General features: G+C 42.7%; 1 protein-coding gene across 1 annotated transcript in view; it reads left to right on the forward strand.

Moving 5' to 3' along the window:
* Window positions 1-2,809: 2,809 nt before the first annotated feature.
* The window catches only part of ANKRD13A (ankyrin repeat domain 13A), a 33,744-nt gene continuing 18,337 nt past the window's right edge, over window positions 2,810-18,216 (forward strand). Inside the window, exons 1-5 of the mRNA XM_066260405.1 lie at window positions 2,810-3,168; window positions 12,182-12,314; window positions 13,313-13,437; window positions 15,961-16,006; window positions 17,617-17,760. Of these exons, the coding sequence (XP_066116502.1) occupies window positions 3,073-3,168; window positions 12,182-12,314; window positions 13,313-13,437; window positions 15,961-16,006; window positions 17,617-17,760 (544 nt within the window). The 5' untranslated portion in view covers window positions 2,810-3,072. The remainder of the gene's footprint in view (window positions 3,169-12,181; window positions 12,315-13,312; window positions 13,438-15,960; window positions 16,007-17,616; window positions 17,761-18,216) is intronic.

Genomic DNA, 18,216 nt, shown 5'->3' on the forward strand with positions numbered 1-18,216 from the left:
TCTAAAGGGTGGTGAAGAAGAAAGAGGAAGAGGAAGAATATTCAAAAACTCATATGTAACCTGCATAACTAATTATTTACTATCTGCCTAAGGACAAAGAGAATAATTGAAAGAAAAGTGTGGTGTGCTGGTCCCATAGTAAGCCCTCAATAATAGTAACTCCTATTATTATTGATATTACTCTTGTTTTCTATCACATCTTTTGAGAATAAGAATAAATAACCTAGAGTAATTTACAGGATGCTGTGAGATAAACACAATGAGGTGAGTGTATTCAATGTGAAGAAGAGATGTGGCCTAATGTTAATGAATATTTGTTGTGTGCGTTATATGTGTCAACCAAGCACAAAAGAGTGGGGAGGCATTGACTACAAATCACAAAGACTTGTGCAAGGGTCTTAAGATTTTCAAGTCAAAAACACTACTATGTAACAACACCCAGAGTGTTCCAAAGAAATGGGAAAAATTGAGAGTTCTTATAATAAAAAGTAGATTCTTGAAACAGTCCTGCATTTTTAGCTTCTGGATTGAGTTGAGATAGTGATCTTCCAGATGTCAGGTGGTCTAGAAATGCAAACATTCTTTCCTAAATTCTTCATTCTTCCCTAAGTCAATTAGAGCGTCATCTATAGGAATTTCTATCTATAGGAATTGGTGCATAACTGAAAAGTTCAAAAGTTTAAGTGCTCAAGCTCAAGTTTGTTTAAGTACAATAAATTGTATTCCTCATGCTTTGGCCCATTTGGTCTGAACCAGTTTTGTCAACTTGACTGTACAGACTTCATTGTAAGTCAGCTTAGCTTTACTGACTTAATCCTGTTTTCTTCACTTATTCCTCGTAGCACAACTATGAGCTCCATTCAGAAAATATTGAGCACACCTCTTATGGGCCAGGTACTGTTTACTCTGGTAAGCAGCCATTGTGTTGTTTTCCAACTAATGAAGAAGAGAGATGTTCAATAAACACGGGACGAAAAGGGAAAGAAGATTAAGTTGCACAAGGCTTCTGAAAGGATAATAAGTTCTGGAAGGGTCTCAGCAGCTCTGGTCTTTGGTTCATCTCTCCAGTTTGATAAATGTGTGGTGTGAGTATAACCACGTAATTCCCACACATTCTATCGTTACAGCCTCTGGGTGCCATCCTGATGTTCCTACATCCTGTTTTGGATGGCCAACTCACAAATCTGAACTCAACACATGTAGAGAATGGATTAGGCCAGGATTCTTGAACAGCTGTTGTTGCAGGCATCTGAAAAGCTGGGTGTATACAAGCAGGGAAGGCAGAGAGTAAGCTTTCTGCATGCATGAAATAGCTTCACCCAGCTATGTGGTATGGTTGTAAACAGCTTTTCAGAAACCTCAGGCTGGTGAGTGGCCATAAATTGACTTGATTGTTCATTGAATCAAGGTACTTGAGTGTCTTAGGTTGAAATTCGAAGAATGAACTTTAAACTGATAGACTGCAGTAAAGTCTGGCTATTATCTATTAGTCTTTTCAGCCATAACCCAAAATTCAGATGGCTAGCTTCAAAAATAAATGACACTTGCCTGACCTTGGCACAGAGGCTAAAGCCTCAACCTAGAATACTAAGGTCACGGGTTTGATACCCCAGGCTTGCCTGGTCAAGGCACATATGAGAAGCAATTACTGCCAGTTGATGCTTCTGGCTCCCCCCACACACACACCCTTTCTCTCTCTCTCACCTCTCTCTAAACTCAATTTTTTTGTTGTTTTTTGTTTTTGTTTTTTACAGAGACAGAGAGAGAGTGAGAGTCAGAGAGAAGGATAGATAGGGACAGACAGACAGGAACGGAGAGATGAGAAGAATCAATCATTAGTTTTTTGTTGTGCATTAAGACACCATTGATTGCTTTCTCATATGTGCCTTGACCACGGGGCCTTCAGCAAACCGAGTAACCCCTTGCTCAAGTCAGCGACCTTGGGTCTGAGCTGATGAGCTTTTTGCTCAAACCAGATGAGCCTGCGCTCTGGTCCTTGGCATCCCAGTCCAACGCTCTATCCACTGTGCTACCACCTGGTTAGGCTCTCTAAACTCAATTTAAAAAAAGACACTCATGTGAAATAAACCATCACCATAGGTAACTGAATCATAACCGAGTTTGGAGTTCAGATATTGATAGAACAGTGGTTTTCAACTGGGGGTAATTTTCCTCCTCCAGGGGACAATTGACAATGTCTGGAGATACTTCTGGAGAGTGCTACCGACAGTGGGTAGAAAGGCCCGGGATGCTGCTCAATATCCTACAAAGCATAGGACAACACTTACAAGGAACTATCTAGTTCAAAAATGCCCTTCCTTGAGACACCATGAGAAAGAACTATCTCCATACGATGAAAATATTTATTGCCATTTCTTCAGGGTTTATAGTTCCCCCATCAGAACTCTTTGGTGTTGTCCACTTCCAAAACGGCTTCTGACCAATCATGGAAGCATTTGCCCAGATCCAAAAAGGCTGCAAGGGAGTCAGTAGGTGGAATGGTTTGGCCCAGATCCTGTTGTCACCCCCAAACCGCAGAGTCGTTTGATGGAGTCCAGTTGTGGACCGAACCAAATGAGGTTGCTTCAGCAGGGGAAAAGGGCTGGTGACGGGTAGTCTCAATTTTCTATGTCCAGGTCCTGGACTACGGGAGAGAATTTTAAATCATTTAGGGGATTGCACTGTATCTCTCGGTGTGAAGTCGGAGGTGGGTGGAATTGAGTGGACCCCGGGACAGGTGACTGGTCTCTCACTCCCCCTGCCGCGGTGTGCGGTGGTCCGCTCCCGGCACTTCCCGGTTTGGGGCAGTTAGGTCGGCAGAAGTCGGTTCGGGAGCTGTCAGCGCGGGCGGCACCGCGGCGGGGCGCGGGGTGGGCGCGGCCCACCGGTCCCGGACCCGACCCCCGACCTCCTGCGCGCCCCGCACCGGGCCCGCTCAGCCGCGAACCGCGCCCTTCACTCGCTCGCCTGTTTCTCTCGCTCACCGGCCGCCGGGCAGGCGGGCGCCGGAGACCCCGCGGGGGCTGAGGCTTGGCAAGCGGGTGGTGAGGGCCCGGCTGCGGCCTCTTCGCCATGTCCTCGGCCCGCGATCCCATCGGCCACTTCCCTTTGCACCTCCTGGTCTGGAACAACGACTACCGGCAGCTGGAGAAGGAGCTGCAGGACCAGGTGCGGGGCGGGGCGGGGGTCCTGCGCCCGGCGAGGGGAGGAGGGGACAATCTGGGGTCGTTTAGCCTCCCTGAGCCCATCTCCAGCCCTCTGCCCTCGGAGCTCCGTGGACCCCTTTAGTTCTTCAGCCGTGGGGCTATAATAACAACAGGACGCGGATTGAGTGCTTACTATGTGCCAGGCCCTGTACCGAGGGCTTTATTACATTAACTCTTTTTGACTTGGTAACAATCGTAGGTATTGTTATTATATTTGACAGAAAGGGAAACTGAGGCGCTCCGAGGTTATGTATGTGCCTTGTACAAGGTCGCCCACCTACCTATTAAATATCAAGTCAGGATTTTAACTGGCCGGCTTGTTCCAGGGTGCACCGTCTTAACCAGTTAGGCTCCACTGACTTTCCCAAAGAGGTAAGGACAATACGCACCCCTCACCCCACCCACCCTTTTTGTAAGGAAGGGCTTGGTTGGGTTTGGGTCCAGGTTCTGACTTGCCCTGTGACCTTGGGCAAGGCATTTTTCCTCTCTCGCCCAGGGAGACTGATACCAAAGTGTGAGAATCACTGGTGTCCAGGATCTTTAAAATCCTGTCCTGTTCTAAAGTACAGTGATTCCTCATTTTTTATTTATTGCCATCTTTTTAAAGCAGTGGTTCTTAGTTGGAGGTAATTTTGACCCTCCAAATGGTAATGAATGTAGACATTTTTGGTTGTTACAAGTAGGGAGTGGGTGGGATCTAATAGTGAAAGAGGCCGAGGATACTGTTCAGCATCCACCTCCAGGGCACAAGATAGCCCCCCCACCCCCAACCAAATACTATCTGGCCCAAAATATCAGTAGGGTTTTGCTTGAGAAACTGTTTTCAAGGCATCTCAACAATTCTAGTAGTTATTGGTGCCTTGAAGTTACAAGCTAATAAACTTAGCAGTTAGAATAAGGATTTGTAGTTATTTGGGGCAATTGTTCTTGTTGACTTTATTTTATCCTATGTACTGAAGTCCTGGTTTTTGTATACATCACAATTGACACACTATAATTGTCAAGGAATTGTAGACCAAAGGAGCATTGGTTGTCTTTTGGTTGGTGAAAATTCAGCATCACCTCTTTTGATGACTGGTCACTTCTAAGGATGTTCTTGCATCCTGCCATATTTTTAAATTTGTTAAGCACCCACTGGAAGTTACAAGTCACTTTTTTTTCCTTTCTCTTTTTCTTTTTGTGCAGGAAGTAAAGGAATAATTGATTGGCCTTTTGGAAAGGAAGTTAGGGGAAAGGGGACCTTGGGGACAGGTTCAGGGGTTAGTCTGAGATGAGCTGCCGATGCCCACTGCTCCCCTGGTTGCAAGTCTCATGGGGTCCCTTAGAGCTTAGAAGGGAGGGGCAAGGAATACAGACCTGGGGGAAGAAGTGAAGGAGGAGGGGGAAGGAAGGGAAAGGCACAGGCATACCCCCAGAGAGCACCTCACTTTTTAAATATTTAAATCCTCTAGCCAACAAAAATAAACTTTACTGTAAGAGTCATTGGTCTTAATTAGATCATGCCCCCGGAGTAAATGATTCACCGTGGGGCATCCTAGTACTTATACCTGATGATTTAAGTCCCTTTCTTTTACAGAGGGAGTCCCCCATCATTTTGCTCTTAACTCTTAAGTCTCACCTTGGACATTTTAAAACAGACTGGATAGATCTGGTTTTAGGTCAGCTGCGTTTTGCATCTGCACTTCCTCAGTATCAGGGCTGTCTAGCTTCTTGTGAAATATCGAGATAAAGTACAAAGTCACAGAACTAACATCCCATCTGATAGATTCATCATCATCACTAAACCACACACTCTTTCAGTACCAATGTTTGAAAATAACTCGTTTTTTAGTCATTGTAGGTGAAGAAAAGAGTTTAAATAAACTGCAGTTTGTCTTGACAGAAAAACTTGTTTGATAAGAACAAAGTCTTGGTTTAAAATCTAAAATGTGACATAATTGAAGTATCTCTTTTTCCTGCAAGCTGTGATAAAAGTGTTCATTGAAAGTTCTCAGTGACTCTTAACTTGAAAAAATGTTAAGGACAATTGTGATTAGAAAATTATAATTTTGCAGCAGATTTTCCTGGAGTAAGTTGGTCCTTAATGTCTTCAACTATCTAGGAGGTCAAGGAGGACTATTCATGCTTACTAGTTACTTGGTTTTGACTTTGTTATTGGTTATCACTGCAGATCATTTCATAGTATACCTGTTCCCTTTGGGAAAGAGGTTGTTAAAATGTATTCATAAAGAACATCTTGAACACACTCAATCTAATTTCACTCCTGAAAGTTGGCCATTGGGAAGGATTGACAGAGGTTGGCTTTAAGGGCATGCTACCTTGTGCTTAGAAGGGGTTTGTGATTGGTTTAGTGTTCTGCTGTTACTGTCCTGAAATTCATAATTTTTTTTTATAAGGGAGCTTACATTTTTATTGTTCACTGGGCCCTGCAGATTGTATAATTGGTTCGGGGTCAAGAAGTTTATAATTGATGTCACTAAAATATGAAGCAGGAAATATTTTGTTGCTTTCATATTTATTGAGACCCTCTGTTGATTATGAAACAGCTACCTAATTCTGTGACTTGGAGGCAGTTGAGTTAATGGCCAGTACTAATGCTGATTAAGTTGTGAGAATGGGTACATTATTTGCCTTTGCTGAATTTTTTTTTTAAAGAATAAGTTTATATTTTTATGTATTTTTAATTGATTCATTTTATCTTATTTATTTATTTATTTATTTTTATCTTTCTTGAAGCTGGAAACGGGGAGAGACAGTCAGACAGACTCCCGCATGCACCCGACCGGGATTCACCCGGCACACCCACCAGGGGCGACGCTCTGCCCACCAGGGGGCGATGATCTGCCCCACCGGGGCGTTGCTCTGCCGTGACCAGAGCCACTCTAGCGCCTGGGGCAGAGGCCAAGGAGCCATCCCCACCGCCCGGGCCATCTTTGCTCCAATGGAGCCTCGCTGCAGGAGGGGAAGAGAGAGACAGAGAGGAAGGGGGGGTGGAGAAGCAAATGGGCGCTTCTCCTATGTGCCCTGGCCGGGAATCGAACCCGGGTCCCCCGCACGCCTGGCCGACGCTCTACCGCTGAGCCAACCGGCCAGGGCCTAATTCATTTTAGAGAGAAAGGGAGAGAGACAGAACCATCGATCTGTCTCTATATGTGCCCTGACCAGGGATTGAACCGGCAACCTCCATGCATTGGGAAGATGGTCTAACCAACTGAGCTATCTGGCTAGGGCCTGAATTGTTTTATCCCCTTTGAAAATGGCTAGAGTAACACTGAAGGCTGTTTTGCCAGGTGCTGTGCTGAACTTTTTACGTGCAGTTTTAGATTTAATTTTCATACTAATTCTCTGGGGTAGGTACTAGTGTGATTCCCATATTAGAGATTAGGAAACTGAGGTAGAGAGGCTCTGTTGTACACTTAGCCAGTAACCAAACCAGGCTGTGAACCCAGAAAGTCGGACTCTATCCTAATCTTGTATTCTTAACCCTCCCACTATATTTCTTTGACTAAAGGTGCCTCCATTTCGGGATTGTGAGTAATAAGGCAGAGAACCCTTCTGAAAACGCAGGTACATAGGAGATGGGCACAGTACCATATGCAGTAGCTGCTGCTGTTATTTTGATGATCATCCTGGGTATTTAGCTCCTTTTATGTATGTTCCAGTTTTTCTACAAGGAACACATATTGGTTGTATAATTAAAAACAAAAAATTCCTACTACCCCAGCAATAACACTAGCTGTTTCACTTAATGGTTTTTTATTTCTTTTGTATTTTTCTGAAGCTGGAAACGGGGAGAGACAGTCAGACAGACTCCCGCATGCGCCCGACCGGGATCCACCCGGCAAGCCCACCAGGGGCAATGCTCTGCCCACCAGGGGGCGATGCTCTGCCCCTCCAGGGCATCGCTCTGTTGCGACCAGAGCCACTCTAGCGCCTGGGGCAGAGGCCAAGGAGCCATCCCCAGCGCCCGGGCCATCTTTGCTCCAGTGGAGCCTCGGCTGCCTGCGGGAGGGGAAGAGAGAGACAGAGAGGAAGGAGAGGGGGAGGGGTAGAGAAGCAGATGGGTGCTTCTCCTGTGTGCCCTGGCCTGGAATCGAACCTGGGACTTCTGCACGCCAGGCCGACGCTCTACCACTGAGCCAACCGACCAGGGCCTGTTTCACTTAATGTTTTATTTGCCAGTAGTTTTCTGCTATCCGTTCCTCCATTCCTTCATTCCTTCCATTCCATGAGTGAGACTTGAAGCAGGCGCACTGGTTGCTGTAAGAATTTTATTTTGTTTTGGGAACAGCAACACAAAGAATCAAGTTTATCCAGATGAAGCTGATAAGTATGTGCTTCTGAGTGTTGTGTATCAGTCCCCAACCCACCATCCTGCTAATAGCTGGAGTTGGCTGTGTAGTAACTAACTTTGCCAACTATGAGATTATTTCACGCTTTCAACATTTGCTCAGCAGAAGCACTTTATTCAGAGCCTCTTAACCCATCAGATTTACTGTCTGTACTATTCACTGGGGCCTTGAAGTTGATTGGTGCAGTTGAAATGATTTGCGTTACCTACAGTGACTAGAAACTGACTGGATAGATCTAGTTTTAGGTCAGCTGCGTTTTGCATCTGCACTTCCTCAGTATTGGGGCTGTCTAGCTTCTTGTCAAATACTGAGATAAAGTACAAAATAAAGTTATGTCATTTGTCATTTAGCAGAGAGGAGGTCTGTTTAAACATCTTTGATCTTCTTACCAATGCTGGGAGAGTGAATAAAAACTTTTTACTGTCCCTGGCTGGTTGGCTCAGCAGTAGAGCATTGGCCTGGCGTGTGGAAGTCCTGGGTTCGATTCCTGGCCAGGGCACACAGGAGAAGCAACCATTTGCTTCTGCACCCTTCCCCCTCTCCTTTCTCTCTGTCTCTCTTCACCTCCCACAGCCAAGGCTCCACTGGAACAAAGTTGGCCCAGGCGGGCACTGAGGACAGCTCCATGGCCTCCACCTCTGGCACTAGAATGGTTCCGGTTGCAACAGAGCAATGCCCCAGATGGGCAGATCATCGCCCCCTGGTGGGCATGCCCGGTGGATCCCGGTCAGGTTCATGCGGGAGTCTGTCTGCCTGCCCCCAATTTGGAAAAATATCAAAAAAACACTTTGAAAAAATATCAAAAAAACAAGAAAAAAAAACTTCTTACTGATACTGAGAGAATGAATGAATGAAAGGGGACAAATACAAAGGTCAGTCAGTACTTTAGATGGCAGGGAAGACCCTGGGACCGAGTGGGACATAGGGTAGCAAATTAGGCCTGATGCTAGGGGCCAGCCCCCTGTTAGGTACCAGCAGGTGAAAGCACAAAATTCAGGCAAGAGGAAGAGAGTGGTCTAGGAAGCAGCAGTACTCAGAGCTCAACAGAGAACCACCCCAGAATGCTCACCCCAGCCTGTGGCAAGGCTGGGCAAGGCCACCGGGTGCACATTCAAGTCAGTGCCTGTTGACAGGAGGCCTTCTGTGAGTGAGAGGCCAGGCATTCAAGATAAAGAGCCTAGAGCTTACTCGTAGGTGCTCCTCTTGGCTGTCAGGAGTTCTGGCTAACCTTAGGGAACCAGGCCTGTGAATACCTTTCTTTTCCCACTGACTTAGAGTAGGGGAAACAGTTCAGGCCACAGCCACAGCAAACCAGGGCAGTCTGACTGCCCAGGAATAACAGTGGTTGTCCAATGCACTGCCTCCCAAGGGCTAACAGTGATAGTTTATGAAGCACTTACTTCATGCTGGTACCAAGGCACAGAAGGGTTGAGTAAATCACCTGAGGCTAGGGAGGGACCCGAAAAGTGGGCCTGATGTCTAGTTCTGCAGCCTGGCCTCAAAGCTCTGCCTTTTACTCTCCTGAGAACAGTAACATGGTAAGGAAAGCTTTGAGCAAGAAAAGTTGGTGGGCTTAAATTAATAAATAGAAAGGAGGTATTGCAGAAATCTCATTCCTTTTCTTGGGGGGGGCACTATTATAATGGAATGGGCTGGGTATTTTTAATTTGGGACAGCTCAGGACTGAAGAAATTTAAAGAAAAAAATGATTCCAATAAATTTCTGAAAGCTCTTGCTCACTGAACTAATGTCATTAATTGAAGACCCTAAGCCTCCCTGTCAACTGTAATGAAATTTGAACAAATCCCTTTTTAGGAAGAAAGTGACAGCTTATATGAAACTGCATAGTGTGGGTGTATGATAATAAGAACTAATTATTCTTAGTGCTTACTATGGGGTTAGGTGTTGTGCTTTGACCCTTGTAAGAGCTCAGTAAGGTAGGTGTTTTTTATTGCTCTCATTTTACAAGGGAGCAAACTGAAACTCAAAAGAAATTACGCAACTCATCAAACAGTATGTTGATGATATGTTAGTTTTTTGTATTACGTAAAACATATACATACACTGATTTTTAAATCCTTTTACTGAATATGTAATTCCTGTACCATGCAATTCACCCATTAAAGTGTATTATTCAGTGGTTTTTAGTATATTCGTTGAGTTGTGCAGCCATCACCACTATCAAATTCCAGAACATTTTCTCACCCCAAAAAGGAAACTCTATGTCCCTCAGTCACTCCCCATTTCCTCCAACTCCGTCAGCCCCAAGCAGCCACTAATATACTTTGCTATCTTGATAGAGTTGCCTATTCTGGACATTTCATATAAATTGAATTATATAACAGGTGACCTTTTGTGCCTGGCTTCTTTAACTTACTATGTTTTTGAGGTTCATCCATCTTGTGGCAGATATCAGTACTTCATATCCTTTTTTTATTTTTTTCATTCCTTTTTATGGCTGAATAAAATGCCATTGTATATATATTTTTTGTTTGTTTGTTTATCCGTTTGCCACTTGATGGACATTTGTTTTTTCCCCCTATTTTTGGCTATTAAGAATAATGATGCTATGTACATTTGTGTACAAGTTTTAGTATGGCTGTATGTTTTTATTTCACTTTGGTAAATACCTATGAGAGGAACTGCTGGGTCACAGAGTCACAATGATTAACACTGAGGACCTGCCAACTGTTTTTAAAATTGGCTGTACCATTTTACATTCCCACCAGCAATGTGTGAGGCTTCCAGTTTCTTTACATCCTTGTCAACCCTTGTCATTGTCTGCCTTGATTGTAGCCATCCTAGTGGGTGTGAAGTGTGGCTTTGATTTGTATTTCCATGATAATTGGTGATGTTGAGCATCTTTTCATGTGCTTATTGGTCATTTATATATCTTTGAAGACGTGTCTATTCAAATCCTTCGCCAATTTAAATTGGGTTGTCTTTTTATTCTTGAGTAGTTCTTTATATTTTTGGAACCTACCCTTTGGCATTTTTTTCTCTCTTCAGTGAGATAGGCCACATACCCTTGGGGAAAGCAAGAGAATCCTGGGAGGTGGTGTGGACCCTGTTTGAAGAGAAGCATTGGTATTTCAGTGCCTGAGAAAAAACTCTGAAGCCTGAGACTGGCCCAGGAGGACGTGTGTTCGTTCACTTAGCAAAATGTCTTCAACCACTTCTGTTATTCCTCAGTAACAGTTTCCATCTTCACTGCACAATAACCATGATATACTTAGCAAAATAGGAAGGTTCAATACCTGTGGGATAGTAGTTTACCCATAGTGCTCCTTTCCTTCCTTTCCTGTGGCCAGTCAGTGGAATGTTCTGGATATGTTTGGAGGCTGCAGTTAATACATGCACACAACAACTAGCATCTCAAATCAAGACAAAGCACATTTTCTCAGAAGTATTATGGCACGTAGAGTTTTTAAATTCCAAAAGTTGCATGGCAACTTATTGTGTCCCTGGAAGAAAGTTCAGAGCCGTCTTTGGAAGGCAGAGTCCAGTCGTTCAGACTGAGTTCACCCCAGAGAAGCAGGCACTTGGCTCTGGAGACCCAATGCAGGTGCCAGCAGGAGGGCCAGAACAGGAATGAAGAGGAATAGCTGAATAGGTATGTCTAGCACCTGGAAGAAAACCCTCAAAGGGAAACGGGCTGATGGCATGCATGTGTGTGTTCTCACACTTATAAATATGTCCTCATCTGCCTGACCAGGCGGTGGCGTAGTGGATAGAGTGTTGGACTGGGATGCGGAGGGCCCAGGTTTGAAACCCTGAGGTCGCCAGCTTGAGCGCGGGCTCATCTGGTTTGAGCAAAGCTCACCAGCTTGGACCCAAGGTCACTGGCTCAAGCAAGGGGTTACTTGGTCTGCTGTAGCCCCGCGGTCAAGGCACATATGAGAAAGCAATCAATGAACAACTAAGGTGTCGCAATGCGCAATGAAAAATTAATGATTGATGCTTCTCATCTCTCTCCATTCCTGTCTGTCTATCCCTCTCTCTGACTCTCTCTCTGTCTCTAAAATAAATAAATAAATAAATATGTCCTCATCCATACCTGGCAGATGATGCTTCTTGTCCGCAGGACCCATGAATGTGGCTACTTCAGTCCACTTGGAACTCAAGACACAATCATGAGAGTGGTGTTTTGGTGGGGGATCCAGCTAGGGAATATAATTTATTCTGACCCAAATTTCTCTACTTTCAGTTTTGATTAAAGGCCTGCACTTCCTATTCTACACTTGAATGCTGATATGTGCTTAAGAAATCCCCTACGTTTCTTGTTGTAGGGTGGTGGTATTTCATGACAGCCTTATTTAGACTTAATTTGAGTGTGGTTGAGAGCTTAAGATTGTGTTTGATGATCTGAGGCCTACAACCAGCATTTATTCATTAGGCACTTACTTCTAAAGAAAAAGGAACTCAGTAACATTCATCTTTATTTGTAGTCTCTAAATTCCTATTTCTACTGTGCCCACATGCAGGTTTTGATGTTTCTATCTATTGCTGCAATTAATGTGTAAACACTGTCTTCTGTTTTTATACTTATATGATCTCTCAAATACAATGCCAAATTTTTATAAAATACATCCAGTTATATAAATGCCAGTGTTTCCTTTACAGAATGTGGAGGTGCTGGATCCACGAGGTCGGACCTTATTGCATCTTGCTGTTTCTTTGGGACATTTGGAATCTGCTAGAGTCTTGCTCCGCCATAAAGCTGATGTTACAAAAGAAAATCGCGAGGGATGGACAGGCAAGTGTGCTTTTAAAATCTTTAAAGCCTTTCATTTCAGGTGCTCTGAATAAAGGCTGGTCTCAGTCATCACTGTCCTCCGTGCCATCTTTATCATAAGACTTTCTCTCTTGAGACAAGGGGCTGGGGCGAGGAGATGAAAACTTCAGATGCTGCTGACTGATCTGCAGCACAATGGCCTGAATTGTACCCTGGGCCAAAAGCCCTTGGGTGAACAGCAACTTCTCATCTAGAAAATAGCTCTCAGTGCAAACCCTTCCCACTACACACAAGTGTGGAGACCTGATTCCCCCGAGAAATCTGGTGGTAACTATGATGAATCCATCAGGATTGGCAAAATCAAAAAGAAATGTTGGCTAAAATGGCCTTTCCAGTGAAATACTGGCATGTCACTTTTTTTGTTTGCAAGTTCTCCCATTATTAATCAGGGTAGCTTTGTGTTGCCTGAGCCAGGGATTGTAGAAGCACAAGACCCACCTGCTTGGTCTGTATGTATGGATGGTTGTTCGATCACATGTTTAAAGCCAGCTCTCTGAAGACGTCAGGATTTCATGACCAGTGGTAAGAAAGGAGGATAAGGGAAGGATGGAAGGGGTTTGACCAAGTGAAGAGTTCTCTAGTTTCTTCTTTTTTTACCTATTTAAGTGCTAGCAATAAGAAATCATGGTCAGCTCTGGCCAGATAGCTCAGCTGTTTAGAGCATCGTCCTGAAGTGCAGAGGTTGCGGGTTCAGTCCCTGGTCATGGCACATACAGGAACAGTTTGATGTTCCTGTATCTCTGTCTCCCTTCTCTCTCTCTAGAATCAATAAAATAAACATTAAAAAAAAAGAAAATAAATGATGGTCATAAATGATAATGTGGGACTGCAGCCTCTGTCCCCCAGGAGGAAAGTGTTGGTCTTTCTTTGATCTATATGGATATTTTCCATACTAGCTTTGGAATTGGTCAGGAAGAGTGAGAACACTAGGTGATTAAATTTCATCTTTTTGTTTCCAGTTTTACACGAGGCTGTGAGCACCAGTGACCCTGAGATGGTGTACACAGTTCTTCAACATCGAGACTACAACAACACATCCATGGCCCTCGAAGGAGTTCCCGAACTGCTCCAGAAACTTCTTGAGGTATTCATAAATACCTCAAGACACTGCTATCATTCAAGTTAAATGCTGACACTCGAGCCAGAGTCACAGTTTGACATTCCTGTGTGCCTTCCTAAAGAGTTTTATGAATTGCTAATGTGAATGTGATGTATTGAATACTAAGTAGCATTATTTCTTTCCTTTCCAATTTGTTAAAGTATAAGGTCCTCCACAAATTATATTTCTAGGCCATTAGGCTTACCCTTTTAAGTGCTATTTAAGAATTAGAACTTAGACAAATGGACATCAGGCAATTTGTATAGGTGTCTGGTTTCTTAAAGGTAGCATCCTGTGCATAGGTCATCTTGGGGCGATTGTGTTAGGCATTAGTGATTTTCAGGGTCTGTTGAGTCTGAGAAGTCTTCTGTGTGCAACTTCTCCTGGTCACACCTGTCACTTCTAGCCGTTAGTATTTTGCAACTTCTAATCCATTGCCTTATTTTATGTACAGTTTTTGGCTTTGGGGAAGTTTCCCTGTCTTGCGAATTAAACTGTATGGGCTCTGTGACACTTAGAGAAGTTTCTCTAAAAAATCTTACTTCTAGGCTTCTGGATTGTTGTGGATGATGGTTGCCATTCTTCAGATCATCTTTGTTACTGAAAAAATCATCTTATCAGTCAACCATGTGCAATATTCCTAGGGAAGAAGAAGACACAAAAGTGCTAGTGGTTCAGTTTTCATGTCATTTGTTTTCAATTTAAGCACTTAGAAGTGAGCTCCCCCAAATAGCTCCAAAGATATTTGTTGATAAATCGGCTTTACAGTGTTAGTCAAAACACAGTTCTGTTGATAAAAGAACAATTTTTCTAGAGGTTAGACTATCACTGCTCATTATCTGAGCACTCTTTCAGAAAATATTTCTATTTCATACAAACTAAAGCCTGCCTAAGATACTAATTTTCCATGTACTGCAAAGAAGCCTTCCATGACATATGAATTGGTTATATGCATTGGGTTTTTTATTATTATATGCATCGTTTTGTTTTTGACAGAGACAGAGAGTCAGAGAGGGGGATAGATAGGGACAGACAGGCAGGAATGGAGAGAGATGAGAAGCATCAGTTTTTCGTTGTGGCACTTTAGTTGTTCATTGATTGCTTTCTCATATGTGCCTTGACCGTGGGGCTACAGCAGACCAAGTAACTAACCCCTTGCTCAAGCCAGCGACCTTGAGTCCAAGCTGGTAAGCTTTGCTCAAACCAGATGAGCCCTCACTCAAGCTGGCGACCTCAGGGTCTCTAACTTGGGTCCTCCGCATCCTAGTCCAACACTATCCACTGCGCCACCACCTGATCAGGCTGCATTGTTTTTAAAATAGATGTGTGTTTGAGTGTACAACGATCACATGGATTATCTAACTTACTGCAGGAGTAACTAAAAACTTCATTCATCCATTTGACAAAACAAAAATTACTTAACATGAAGTCACCCTTCATTTTAAAAATCCAGTGTAAATGGTTTTCTTTTCCTTTTTCTTTCTTTATTTTTTTTTTTGTACCTGTATTGATCCATAACAGTGAACCACACTGAGTTATGTTCTCTGCTTGAAGTTACGGGCGGGATAAAATGAACTGTGTTCTTATTGGCAGCAGAGGCTGTTGAGGTTTTGTCTCCTAACATGCTTGCCTTTCTTATCCGCTGCCCTTGGAGAGTGTCATCACCCATCATTGGAAGAGCTGGTTTTAAACCAGGCCACAGTCTTGGTCTTCCTGCCCTGTTTCTGTAAAAACCACAGCAAAACCTTGGAAATGGGAGGGAACAGAAAACCAACCTGGAATTTCTAGCAGTTCTCTTCTTGAATGTTAACTGTTGAAATGAAAAAAGATGGTAGTTAAGAAATGAAATAGCGCTCCAAGCACCTTCTGTAAAATTCATAGCAGGTCAGAAAATCATCTTAGATGGGGCTGCCATGATGGTGTAAAACTTCAAAAAGCCAAATTCTAGAAGTGTAAGGGGAAAGTGGGGGCAGCAGTCTTTTAACTGGAGGAAAATATCAACTCCTTGGGGAAGGGATGTCTAGCTGCTTCTTTTTGGTTTCACAGAGTGGTCTGATAAATGCGAAGCTCTTTTCCAGAACACAAAGCCTTTTACAGTCAAGTTCCTGTTTTAATATATATTATAGATGGAACTGACCTTCATTTCTCTTTGCTTAGAGCAGCCTGTTATGTTCATTGCCTGCTGGTACTTCAGCCCATCCTCCCATGCTCCTCTTTCTGTTACTGTTAGGAACTTGACTAAGCCCCTAAATCAGATTTGACTTTTATCCCCCTCCAAACTTACTGCTTTCAATTAACTTTATTAACTGTCTAGACATTTTATATCATGAACAAATCACAGCCTGAATATAAAGTAAGCATTTGTTTTGATGGATTTGCAATTTGTGCTTCTTCTTATTTTCTCTGTTCTCTCTCCCTCCTCCACTTATAAAATTCTATTAACCCTTACTATGTTTGTGTTTAGTTAATAGTACCAACGGTAATTTCTTTTAAACCTTTGTCCTTCAGACTCCGGATTTCTATGTGCAAATGAAATGGGAGTTCACCAGCTGGGGTGAGTGGCTGTGGGCTGGTAATTTATTACTATTTTCAAATTTCTTTAGCCTGAAAATAGGTTTATTTTTTCTTTATAAAAGTGACATGTATTTTTTTTAAATCTAGAAGATGTATAGGTAAGAATAAGAAAAGATAGTCACCTCTTACTTCACTTAAGCACAACTACGGTCAATGCCTCGGGTGTTTTCCTTCTGGTCTTTTTCCAACACCACAGGACTTTTTTCTCCCAAGCATCCATAAATGTAACATATAGACAATTTTGTCTTTCATCGTTTCTAGCTGACATTTGTCTATATTATTAGTTCTCAAGAGGCTAATATTTTAGTAAGATATGTCATAATTTAGATACTAATTTCCTTAAGCTTGATTCTTTTAAATTTGTTAGTCTAAGGAAGAAGATGAGATGAATATTGGGTTAGCTTGTTTTTTTACAAAATGGATGTATTTCTCCAAAATCTTATATAAGGGAAATGGACTGACAGTAATTTTTATAGATGTTCTACTTATTTTAAAATTTATTTATTGATTTTAAAGAGAGAGAGGATTAGGGAGAGAGACAGAAACATCAGTCTGTTCCTGAATGTGCCCCGACTGGAAATCAAACCCACAACCTTTGCACATCAGGATGATGCTCTAACCAGCCAAGCCGTCTGGCCAGGGCTATAGCTGTTCTACTTTTATTTCTTGTAGATCAGTTAACGACAGCTCTTAATTCCCAGTTTTCAGCCATTTTCACATCCAGACTTCCCTTTCAGGCAAGAAGTCGTATTTGTAATGAAACCTTGAAGTAAAAAGTATATAAAGGAAGAGAACTTCAGATTCTACTGTGAAATGAATGAGTTTTTTCTAATGCAAATAATCACTCTGATTTCAGGTTTTGTTAAAAGGCAGCACATTTCAGACACTTGATATTTTGAATGGTGGATATGACAATATGGTGGTAGGGTGCAGCCATTTGGCAAGCATAGCATATGCAAACAAGAAAGGCCAGATGGACACAGTTTAGCTCTGATGGCAATCAACAAGAGGGGCTCATTTTGGGATTGAGAATACGCTTGGGGAATTCATTTAGAGCTTTCTTGGGCCATAGACATGCACTTTTATAAAGAGCTATTGAACAGAAGGTCCATTTCTCTTTTTTTTTTAATTTATTTTAAAGATTTATTGATTTTAGAGAGAGCAGAGAGAGAGAGAGAAAGGGGGGAAGATTGGGAAGCATCAACTCCTAGTAGTAGTTGCTTTTTTTATATGCCTTGGCTGAGGAAGTCGGGGGTTTTCTGGCAACCTCAGCATTCCAGATTGACACTTTGTCCACTGCTCTACCACAGGTCAGGCATTTTGTTTTTTTAAATATATATATATATTTTATAGAGATTCAGTATGTGCCCTGACCAGGGATCAAATATTTTTATTTATTTATTTATTATTTGAATTTGTTTTTTTAAGAGTGACTTCTTGTAGCAAAGTGTGGGGGCCAGGTCCAGTTCTATATGATGGCCAGCTTCTTGCTACTCCTATCCTTTCATTAAAATCAGAAACCTGATTTCCTGGGCCTGGGTATCCTGCTTGGCCCTCAGTTTCTCTCAGTAGTACGCTTCTCTTCTTCAGTGCCCTTGGTTTCCAGAATGTGCCCGAATGATGTCTGTCGCATTTGGAAAAGCGGTGCCAAACTGCGGGTTGATATCACGTTGCTGGGATTTGAGAACATGAGCTGGATTAGAGGGAGGCGCAGTTTTATATTTAAGGGAGAAGGTAAGTGATTCCACTGTAGTAATAATCACTGCTCACACTAAGCTATAGTGATTTTCTTTTTATGTTTTTTCATTGATTTGAGAGAGAAAGGAAGGGAGAGAGAGAGAGAGAGAGAGAGAGAGAAGCATCAGCTTGTTTCACTTAGTTGTTTCATTTAGTTGTGCACTCACTGATTCCTTCTTGTATATGCCCTGACTGGGGATCAAACCTGTGAGCTTAGCATACATATCAGACGGCGCTCTAACTCACTGAGCTACCTGACCAGGGCCTATGATCATATATATTAAAAAGTATACAGATAATGTGTTGCTAACAAAGAATGCAAATTATTTTAAAAGTCTGCATCTTTGGGGAAAATGACCCAAAGCCTCTTATGAGTTGTGGAAAAGGATGATGCATTTTAACATATGAGGCTTTCTTGTTTTTGCATCTTACTTGTATTGTACTTAGTTATGC

The sequence above is a fragment of the Saccopteryx bilineata genome, chromosome 2 (assembly GCF_036850765.1).
Source record: "Saccopteryx bilineata isolate mSacBil1 chromosome 2, mSacBil1_pri_phased_curated, whole genome shotgun sequence".
Taxonomy (NCBI): domain Eukaryota; kingdom Metazoa; phylum Chordata; class Mammalia; order Chiroptera; family Emballonuridae; genus Saccopteryx; species Saccopteryx bilineata.